Raw genomic sequence first — 11,869 nt, 5'->3', positions numbered from 1 at the left:
GTGCTCACAATGGTGGAAGTAACCACTGGATGGCTGGAAACTTACCCAGCACCCCACGCCACCGCCCGGAACACAATCCTGGGCCTTGAAACCCAAGTCCTGTGGCGACACGGCACCCCAGAGAGAATTGAGTCAGACAACGGGACCCACTTCCGAAAGAACCTCATAAATGCCTGGGCAGAAGAACACGGCATCGAGTGGATCTACCATATCCCCTACCACACACCAGCCTCTGGGAAGATCGAGCTCTACAATGGACTGTTAAAAACCACTCTGAAAGCACTGGGAGGTGGCACCTTCAAAGACTGGGACATGCATCTAGCAAAGGCCACCTGGCTAGTCAACACAAGAGGATCTGCCAGTCGAGCTGGCCCGGCTCAGTCGAAACCTCCACGTGCTGTAGATGGGGATAAAGTCCCTGTGGTGCACATGAGAAATATATTGGGAAAAATGGTCTGGTTTAGTCCTGTGTCAGGCAAAGGTAAAGGCAAACCCATCCACGGGATTGCTTTTGCCCAAGGACCTGGGTGTACCTGGTGGGTGATGCAGGACAATGGAGAGGTCCGATGCGTACCACAGGGGGACTTGATTCTGGGTGAGAACATGCCGTGAATTATGCTGTGTCTTTGTAACTTGTTATTTTGTCATTGTTAACTGCTAAATGGCAGCTGGACATGACGCAGATGGTATAGAATAAAAGGGTGGATTGTGTCCTGGTTCAGCTAGGATAGGGTTAAGTTTCCCCAGCAGAGAGGGGGAAGGGATCTCCAGCTGGGTTATTCATACCATGCTGAGGTCAGGTCCGGCGCAGCAGCGCGGAAAGGTTTCCTTTGTGTCTTTGGTTACGGGAACCACACGAGGCAGGCTAGCTGTGTTCACTGCTGTATTTCTCTGTATATCTTTTGTCTTGTTTACTGTTTATTGTTGTTGTTCAGAATGTTTATTACACTGTTGTATTAAATTTCTCCTTATTTTAACGCCGGACTTTGTGCCCTACTCAGTCCGAGGGTGGGGAAGGGACAATGGCAATGTGGTCTCCGGTCCCGGCAGGGCCCAAACTAAACTATCACATAATAGCACTTTACGAGATGGAAATGCTGACATATAATTCATATTACAACCAAAATGTAAATGATTACAAGAAGAAAAAAAATTACTCCAACAGTTCATTATGACTCAGGTTCGAGACTGAAAAAAAAAACCCCAAAACTTCAATAAAATATTTCCAGAAAACAGTGGCTTTTTGGAAAAAATATTTCTATTAACATTCATGTGTATTTCTATTAGTCACAAGATGGAAGTCAAGCACTGCCACTGAAGATTGAACTATAGGCCAGTACAAGGGAAAAATTTATATTAATATAGGCAAGTGGATTGGAATGAACTGTCTTATTTTATGAAAATTAACGGATAATTAATAGATAATTAACCACAAAGGGAGACAAGCCAAAATAATGTTGCATAATAGACAGGAAGGAGAGTTATCTAGGGTAATCTTACTTGAATAAGGTAGAGCTGGTGCTACTGGCATATCTAGCTGGGAAAAAAATCTGCATGAGGAATAGTAATTTTAATTTTTAGGCTTACAAACCACCATATATGGAATTAATTTGAATTTTTGTGTAGGGATTTTTTTCAGATAAACTGCGATGGTTTTCTGTAAGTTGCCATCCTCTAGCATGTCCTTGATTTTTAAGAAAAAAGTGATCATACAAAAAACTGGGATCTAAAAAGCTTTTAAGAGTTACATCACAAAAACTTCAGAATGCATTGAACACTAGAAGAGTATTTGAAACCACTAGAATAATTGAAATGCAAATTGCTACATAAATTGTCTCAAACACATCTATGTATATTTTATGTCACATTCTTTTTCTGATTTTGAAACATTCATTACTATAATTTTTACTTCAATATATACTAGAAAATATACAATGTGACTGAATTAGCATTACTTTGAGAAGAAATTCCTAATTTTTTAATATTTATTACAACCTAGATGACTGCACTGTCTATGTGTTCAGGGACTATTTCATCCAGAAATATTCTAAAAGTACATGTATTAAACTAGAATTACAGTGGTGATCATTGCAGCCGTATCATGATCCTAAAATCACCTTTAAACAGATACAGGCCATTTAATTTTTTGAACTATAAGTTATGTCAATGAATGTATTCTGCTGCAGGTATTTTTGCCAGTGGAGTAACAGAATTTCTTCTGATTGTGTCACTGTAATTAAAACTGGTAAAACTTTCCAGCATAAACCTTAGATTAGCTGTACTCGTGAAATGCTGGGGTTTCAACCCCAAGCCCCAAATTAAGGTTGACATAGGGGTGATTCCCACAGCCCTTCACAAAGGGGGGGTGAGTTTGCCTTTGGGCTTCCCTCCAGGGTGCGGCCAGCTTGGCAGACAGAGCCATTGGGTGAGTGAGCCCCAGGTGTCCCACATTAAGTAAGCAAAGGTCAGGTGTCCCACTTAGGGATACAAGCTGGGACCACTTGCAGGCAGGGGCGGTGTCTGTCTGTGAGGTGGATGCACTTTGCAGAGTTCCCTGTTGGGGAAGGACCTCCTGCCTCCCTGGGGCTGGGCTCCAGTCAGGTCTGGCTTTTGTAAATGTGGGCTGTGTAGAGATTCAGTATGTGGCTTCCTTGGTCTTATGTGTTTGGCTTGTTGACTTGGTTGTCTCCTGTCCCTTCTATGAGAGACTGAATGTCATCATTTATTCCACCCATTGTTGGTTGTGTGGTGTCATTGTTGGGGTCAGTGAGATTGATGTCGATTATGTATAATCTGACTTGTTTGTACCCCCAGTGCTCACCCATGTACTGACCCTTTTGTATCAAATACAATTTGGTTATTGGTTCATCTTTATGCTGGTTGTGTCCTTTATGCTAGGCCTAATAACTGGCAAAATAACTGATCAACCTTTAAAAAAAACCTGCATGATGTTAGTAAAAACTTCTCCTTAAATAATTTACTGGGTCAACCTTCCAAGAAACTTATACTGGTAATAGAAAGGGAAGACAAATGCTGATTATATGACAATGTGGTCTCCAATACAAAACCAGCTTCCTATTTGTTGGTCTCTACTACCACCCATTTTCATGGGCCAGGTGCCGTCATTTTATTCATAAATAATATTGTTGTAAAACATCAAGAAGCACTTGGATAAGGTGGAAATGCATTCATTAATAGTACTTCACAAACACATTTGTAAATCCTTATAATGACATGCTGTTATAATTTATATAATGCAATGAGCAAAGGCGATTTCCTGCAAATTACTGTACTGGGCATAAAATGCAAGGTTTTGGTAGCAGAGGCGATTTCTGAGGGATGAGGCCATATGCTGACCTTTGCTGGACACAAGCGGTTTCACCCAGCTCACAATGAACCCACCACAGGACACAGCTGATCCTATTGGCCAAACTGGTGGTGCCTCTGTGAAAGTAGACTTTAGAAAGCACAGAAAATGCCACAGGGAGAGATGAACAGGGAACAAAAAGACTGAGGAGCAAAAGAGGGACCACCAAGGCCTGCGGAGTAGAATGGCAGAGCAGGCGCTGCCACTCTGAAGGGACTTTAATTATTTCTCTTTACTACTTCTTCCTTCTTGCTCTTGTGGGGCATATGGAGGACCTACACTGGAGCAGGTACGCCCCAGGAAGGACTGCAGCCAGTGGATAGAGCCACACCAGAGCAGATATTTCCCTGAAGGAACTGTGGCCCTTGGAGGAGCTATGCTTGAGCAGCTACACCCCTGAAGGTACTGCAGCTTGTGGAGGACCCATGCTAAAGCACAAGAAAAGAGCAAGAAGGAAGGAGTGGCAGAGAGAAATAACTTTAACCCTGCCCTGTGCCACTCATATCTCACTATAGGGATTGAGTGTAATTTGCAGCAATAACAAGGGAGAAGAGGTGCTTGGAGTGAAGTTGAGTTTCAGAAAGGGGGAGGAGAGGTGTTTTCCTTAAGTATATAAATGTTTGCTTCCTTTTTTTGGTTTTGTTTCTTGATACTCAAATTGATCCTCAAATATTTATATCAATTGACAATAAATTGAATTTAATTCCCAAACTGAGTCTATTCTGTCTGTTCTTCCTATTGTCTTCCCCCACCACCAGGGGTGGTGGGGAGCAGAATTTGAGAGTGAGCAAGGCAGCTCAGTGGGTGCTAGCTAGGGCCAACCCACAACAGTTATGTTCCTAGTCCACCCCTCCTAAATCAGGTAGACAAAAGTAACCAGTAGCTCGGTAGAAGAACTAGGAAATGTTCTAATATAATTAGTGCTTCACAATAACAGAAATTCAGGTGAATTAACCCAATGCTTACCTAAAAGAAATGAGTGACTGCTAAACTTTTTTTTCTACCTGAGTAAAGATACTGACCTTCAGTTCATATCTTCATAGTGTTCTTGCAGAAATCAATACTGCAATTTAATCTAGAACCAGCAAAATTAGGTTTGTTGACAGAACACATGCTATTCATAATTGTTTGTTCATAATTTTTGACTCTGCTTTTGAATATTGCTCTCTTCTGAGACATGGCCACAAAGCAATATGACCACAACAGAGTTTTATCAACTCTTGTAAAATTTACCACCTCAGTTTAAACATACTTCCTTATGTCAGAAGAGATGATGGAGAATATAGAATAAAGCAATGGTAAATGTGGGTTATTATTGTGCACTCCTCTTTGTACCAAACCAATTTTTTTTTGTGCTGCACAAGAATAACACGGACATTCATCTTCATCCTAGCATACTGAACATCTTTCTATAGACTCCTTTAATAGAGTACAAAGGATGAAATTCTTTCCTTTCAACATTAGCCATTGAAAAGACAAAAATTTAGTTGAAACCAGTCACCTAGGCTGCCTCTCTGTCAGGCAGACTGGTGGCGCTCTGCAGGATAATTCAGTGTATTTTAAGAATATGTCGACTATAATTTGGAAGAATAACAGTTTGTAAAGTTTTGAATGGTTGAGGTTGGAAGGGATGTCTAGAGGGTCTCTGGTCCAACCCTCCTTCTCAAGCAGGGACATGTAGAGCTGGTTGTCCAGGGCCATGTCCAGATGGGGTTTGAGTATCTCCAAGAACACACAGACAGGATTCGCAGATTAACAAACACAGTTCAAATTATAATCTGGCCTCAATCCATCACTTTAACAACAGAAACACTTACAGTTTATTAGAAATTGTGGGCAGATCATGGATGATCTCTTCGTATGGCTCTTCTTGAGATAAAGTAGAAACAGCTAAAGGGTCTTTCATTTTTTCCTCCCAAACAATTTCAGCCTTCAGAAGCATTTCCTCAATAAACTCAGAAGCTGCAACATCTAAGACATAAGAACACCAAGATATCAGACAAAGAAAACAGTGCAGAAAAGCTCCTTTAAATTCAAATCTTTAGATCAGATTAAGATTAAAATGAAGCATCTGGTTGGGAAAAATGTAAATAATTGCTCAGATATTGATCACAAAATAATACTTGAAATTACTGTGAAAACAATAGTAAAATAAATTCAGTATGGAATTAAGCTGTCATTTGCAAAACCTCGAAACCATTCTCACTGTGTAGCAAACCAAAGTATTATTCACTAATTTATAGGACTTCAGGAGAACCAATATAACTGTTTTCAAGTCTGTATTTCAATGAAAACACGTACTTAAATCTTTTTCAAACCTTCTACGTTTCTATAAACTAGATTTATACGTTCTGCACATACAGAAATGCTGAAATGAGTTCTGTTTGCAGACCAGCCGTACAGTTAACTCGACCGTGTTAAATGTGTATTAAATGTGGTTAGCTAGATGTATTGTTAGATGATCCCAGTTTGGCCCATAGCCTTTTATACAGATACAAACTGGCATGCATCTAACCACAAACAACTTTTCTAAGGTAAAGTGTCATGAAGTTCCCTGTGAAAGTATTTTTAGGTGGTACATTATTTGAAGCATAACATATCTTGCTTTATTATGTGAAGGAGGTTTCTCCTCATAATCTGACAGAAAGATTCCATTTTCTACATTACTGGGTTCCTTCTTCATTTTATCCTAGGCATATAAGGTTGAACAATCATATGTTTCTTATTTTCAACACTGCTATCTAGCATTACTGACATTAGCTCTGCTTTGATCACTGGGTTAGACCAGTTGATCTGAAGTCCCTTCCAAGATAATACAGTCTATAATTCTATTATCTTTAGAGCCAGCTCCCCATTGTTGTCTGTTTAAGAAGGTACTTTCTTCTGTGGAAAACAACAAGCATTACACTTCAAAACTTGATGGTGATTTTGTTTTTAGTGAACAGATATAGAGATTCAAGTTCATGAGGCTATGTACTATCAGTTGGGTCAGAGAAAGGAACTCAGTAAGAAGTCATTCAAGGAAGTGTAAATGCAGCTACCACCAAGATATTGAAGAATTTACAAGGAAGAAACATAATTAAAAATAAACATGGAATGCAACAAGTGGAAGAACATGCTATCATTTGATATGACATCTCGTATGATCATGACTAGCAGTTCTCAGCAATATATGAAAAAGCATATACATGTATGCGTATATAACATACACGTGTATGCGTATATAACTCTACACATATAAACTCTATACTATATAAATTATACCTGTACACATATGTGTGCCCCTGTGCATATAACTAAGAAAGCAAGAAGAAAAGAAAATATTGTCACAGTAACTAGTACATACATAATATACATGCTTTTTCACCTACCTGAAGGCTTTTCATTATTGCAGTTAAGAAGATTGGGATTTGCCCAGTGCATCAAAAGCAGCTTCACAAGGTTGGTCTAAAATGGACAAAACCAGAGGTGTTTGAAATGGCAGAAGTAGGACAGGAGCAGTATGCCTGTCATTCAGTTTATCCATCCCTTCCTGCACTAGCTGAAATCGTATGATAAACCAGAGGCAACACCTCCAAAATCCCACCTTCTGCAGGTACTACATACATCTGTATAAATTACAAGAGGCAGAATAAAATACAGGTCTTGTATAATTTCAGTGTACCCTCAGCATAACTCCACTCCCAAAGTGTCCTTCCAACCTTACATGTGTAAACAAATCCGCACCAATAAGGAAAAATCTAACCCTCCTTCACCACTTGTCATGACTTAGATCACAAATATTTCTTTACGCCTAATTCAAACATTGTGTACCATCACTGCCAAAGGGGTCTGACTCACAGCTATCATGAAAGTAAATCTGTTCTCTGTCAGTAGTAGAAACCGGCATATTTATCTTATGTTTACCAAATCCATTTAACTCATTAGTAATGGTGGTAATTATAGTAGAGTATTATATAATGAAAAAGTCTAAAACATATTTTCCAATTCCTGCAAGAATGATGCAAGCAACGGTTTTTAGCAAACACTTCTATTGCTGCACCAAAGTCTCTAGAGGCATTTCTCCATCAAAATCTGTAGTAATGTCTACCCTGATAAATTGGTTAGTCAGAAAGGAGTTAGAAACTGCACAAGGAGCAAAAAATACATTTATAACGTGAATATAGAGCTCAACTAAATGAGGGAAATGTTTGCAGTTTTGGATATATCCTAAAGCAAGTAGAATTTTTAATATAAATGTAACCAACAAGGGAGGCCAGGATGAGTTTAGGTGAGAATAAACTGTGCAGAAAAGAAAGGATTATTCAGAGCAGAAGAAGAGAGCAGCTAAGGGAAAGGATAATAATTTGGCATAAAAACAACAAATAAATAAATAAATAAATAAATAAATAAATGATAAACAGGAAAGAAATCATTGCAATACAAATAATAAAATTCAGTATGTTTTCAGTACACAGGAGGCAATTTGCTACAAAAGACCATGATAACGAGAAATCAGTTAAATGCAAAAAAATCCCCAAGCTCCTAATCATAGAAAAAAACAGGAAAATATTGTGCAAATTGCTATAAAAATAAAAAGATCTTGCTTTCCTCAGCTTTCTAATACTGGCTTTCCATTCTGGCAATAACAACAGAAAATTCAGCAAACTGTGGAAGCAAGGAGGAAGCCATAACAGGTTTATTTCCAAATCCAATTAGCCTTGCTTTCAACTGAGAACTCTCAACACATATATCTCTGTATTTTTTCATTATGAAAAAATGGAACATGCTTAGTCAATGAGCTGACTAAATCATCAGCGGTTGCACAATCTTGTTAACAGCCATTCTGAAAAGTGGTTGTAGCAAAGGAGGGGGGTGTTAAATGCACTTTCAGTTTAGTAACAATACACAGCTTTTTGGGTTACCCAAGTTTTGGATTTATGCCAGAAGAAATCCCATGCTCCAATATTAATGCTTCCTGCTACCAATGAAATATCTCCAGCTGGGAATCTTTGGTGCATGTCACCAAAACTAAGATATTCAGGTCACTGGCAATTTCAATTACCTGCTTTTGGATACGCAAAACTCTCCGTGTTAGTTTTAACCTCATTCACTTATGTTTTACAAGGAGTATTTTAAAATCCAATTGCCATATCTTCAGAACTGTGCCTAACAGAAATATTTGTAGAATAATTACAGCAAATTATCACTATCTAAAGGGATTTCGATTGCATAGTTACAAGTAAAGTAGATATGACTATGTTAAGAGAAAATGTAATACCTAATGAAATACTGTAGACCCTACAAATAAAATGTCTATATATAGATCTCCCTATTTTCCTGTGTTGACTTTGACAATTCATATACATTTAAAAAAATAGACAATGTGATGACTATGCAGGAAACTACTAGTAATGGCAATTATTTAAAACATCTGCTTACAAAATATCACTTGTTTTGTTTCTACTCATGCCCTTAATTATTTATTCAGTGCCTTTTGATGGGACACCAGGAAACCTCTTATCTCCAAATACCCATCTTCACAAACCACAAGCTTAGTTACCTTTTCTGTACAAATAAAGCATGGTGCTCTCTCTATTCTCAGTATTCTGATCAAGTTACAATTTTTCTGCCTCTCTCTGACAACTCTTACTGGATGTCTCACCCTTTGTTGAGAAGGTTTCTGCAAGGAATATTTTCCTGTCTCATCCCTTTAATTTGAAAGTCCTACCTTTTAGATTCCTTCTTTTCTCACTAAGTCAGAAACGTCTTGGTCTTATTTTCAAAGGCCTTCATACACCCTCCATGCTTTACCTAGTCTCATTAATTGAACATTTAATCTCCATTGTTCACCTCACATCAGTCTGTGAGGCCATGACAACTAGTAAGGAAGTCTTCAAAATATCTGCACAGCTACATTGTAAACATCCATTCACATTCTGTTCTGATGTGATGCTTCTCAAGCAGAGAAATCAGTAATGTGCTGCCATTCCACCATTCAGGTGGATTGAAAAATGGCTTAATGGCCAGGCCCAGAGGGTGGTAATCAGTGGCAAGAAGTCTAGGAAGAGACCAGTAACTAGCAGTGTACAACATCTTTGTTAATGATCTGGATGATGTGGCAGAGTCCACTCTCAGCAAGTTTGCAGATGACACCAAACTGGGAGGAGTGGCTGATAGGCCAACAGCTCATGCTGCCATTCAGAGGAATCTTGACAGGCTGGACAAATGGGCTGATGGGTACCTAATGAAGTTTAACAAGGGGAAGTGTAAATTTCTGTACCTAGGGAAGAACAACCGCAGGCACCAGTACATGCTGAGGGCCGCCTGGTTGGAAAGGAACATTTCAGAAAAGGACATGGGGGTTCTGGTAGACACCAAGTTGAACATGAGCCAGCAAAGCGCTTTGGCTGAAAAGAAGGTTAATGGTATCCTGAGCTGCACTGGGAGGTGGTCCTTCCTCTCTACTTAGCACTGGTGAGGCTACACCTGGACTACTGTATCCAGTTCTAGATTCCTCAATACAAAAGAGACATTGAGAGAGGCCAGCAAAAGACCACAAAAATGATTAAGAGACTGGAGCACCTCACATATGAGGAAAGGCTGAGAGTGCTTGAATTCTTCAACCTGGAGAAGAAAAGGCTCAGAGGGATCTCATCCATGTGGGTAAATATCTAAAAGGAGGGTGCGAAGAGGACAGAGTGAAGCTTCTTTCAGTGGCGCCCAGTGACATGACAGGAGGCAATGGGCACAAACTGAAACACAGGAGGTTCCATATGAACATCAGGAAACACTATTTCACTGTGATGGTGACTTAGCACTGCCACAGGTTGCCCAGGTAGATGTGGAGTCTCCATCCTTGGAGACATCCAAAAGCTGTCTGGACATGGTCCTGGGCAGCTTACTCTAGGTGGCCCTGCTTGACCAGAAGGACTGTACTAGATGACCTCCAGAGGTCTCTCCCGACCTCAAACATTCTGCGATTCTATGTAATGTAGCAAAGGTCGCTATGATTTTTCCAGAATAGATCATTTTTTCTCCATCAGAATCAATCTGTCAGTAAACTTTTAACAGTTTCTGTATTTATGGACATGGGAAATTCTTAATGAAAATATATAAAGGAAGATTATACTAATTACAAGTTTACATAGGTAAGATTAAATAAAAAGGGGCTTTGTGCATGTAGAAAGCCTGAGCTTGATAAACAAGGCAGAATGAATGATCACATGTGTAGGAAGACCATCACAGCTACACCAAAAGAGCTATGGGTTTTCTTCCAAAATAACAGGTAGGAAAAAATGCAGCCTGATCCTGTGAATTTGAGCTTTAAACCTCAAAGGAAATACTACAAGGAAATTAAGTACAACTCACATTAATGGTATCAACACTTATGATCTTAGTAGTTAGAAAAACATACATAGGTGAACAGAGAAAATGCTGACTGAACAGGGGCCCACAGGAGTTGAACAGCTCTTTAAACCTAGAGAAACATGGAGTGCAACACTGAAAATAAAAAGCTATAAGGGGACAAAAGGCAGCATAAATAAATTTACTGCAATAGGTACATTATAAAGGCTTCAAATACAATTTCCCCATGGCAAAAAAGGGAAAAAGTTTTACCACACATTAAATGTTAACTAAGAAATCCCAATGCTCAGTTTCATAAACCAGAAAATTAGGAGTACCAGTGTTGGACAGCTGACAGACTGTGAGGCCTGTTGTCACAGCATAGTGACAGCGTAGGAAATATGGGGCATGAAAGAGTGATAGAGATTCCTCAAGAATCTCCTTAACGCACTTGAGGCTGCAAAGGCAGCTCCAAACAGCTTTCAAGCCATGTTAGTTTTACTGCTAGTCACAGCTGGGGAGAAGAATCAGTGCTCCTGAAAAGTGTCTTCCTCTCCTCTCTGGTCAGATATTTTCCTCTGAAGCTATGCACAGGATGCCAGACGTGTGTCAGCAGCTGGAAAGGATAAGCTGCTGGCTCTGGCTGAGCTTTGAACTCTTATTATCTAAGCCCCAGTGCCACTACCTCAGATCATTTATTCCCTTTTCTTTACCATTGGAGAGATAGCTGCTTAGATTGTAAATGCAGAAACCTGAAGGTTTTATGCAAATGTCCTGATGTGATATTTTGCACTGCAATGAATATGCATCATCTAATTTGCATGCATCACTACCAGTAAATTTCTTCAGTCTTTCACTTTTCTTCCCTGTCAAAAACCAACATTTCTCTTCACTCCTCTCTTTCTGTTTAAACATTCAACATTTCCTACCACCCTTAGTGACCTGGTTCACCATCAACCTTTTGTTTGCATCCCCCCACTACACCCAGTTTCTTATTCCTCAGGTCATTTTTCTCTGTTCCCTGTATTTGAGACTTCCAACTCCCTACATCTACATCCCCAACTTGTTTTCTTTTACCCTTTATTGGTGTTTTTTGGGAAAATGTTATTTTTCTTTTCCTTTTTCACATTCATGTCTCAGTTCTCTTTGATTAAGGCTTCCCTACCCTATTTCTGC

At 39.4% G+C, this 11,869-nt stretch overlaps 1 protein-coding gene across 1 annotated transcript in view; it reads right to left on the bottom strand.

The window, feature by feature from the left end:
* The window catches only part of MYO16 (myosin XVI), a 313,979-nt gene that overhangs the window by 195,959 nt on the left and 106,151 nt on the right, over positions 1–11,869 (bottom strand). The window contains exons 8-9 of the mRNA XM_026845772.1: positions 6,739–6,814; positions 5,185–5,338 (exon numbers count right to left, since the gene is read on the bottom strand). Of these exons, the coding sequence (XP_026701573.1) occupies positions 5,185–5,338; positions 6,739–6,814 (230 nt within the window). The remainder of the gene's footprint in view (positions 1–5,184; positions 5,339–6,738; positions 6,815–11,869) is intronic.

This window comes from Athene cunicularia, assembly GCF_003259725.1.
Source record: "Athene cunicularia isolate RWA chromosome 1 unlocalized genomic scaffold, athCun1 chr1_part1, whole genome shotgun sequence".
In the NCBI taxonomy this organism is placed as follows: Eukaryota; Metazoa; Chordata; class Aves; order Strigiformes; family Strigidae; genus Athene; species Athene cunicularia.
Note: the sequence above shows the minus strand (reverse complement) of the source record. Positions and strands in the feature narration are given on the sequence as shown.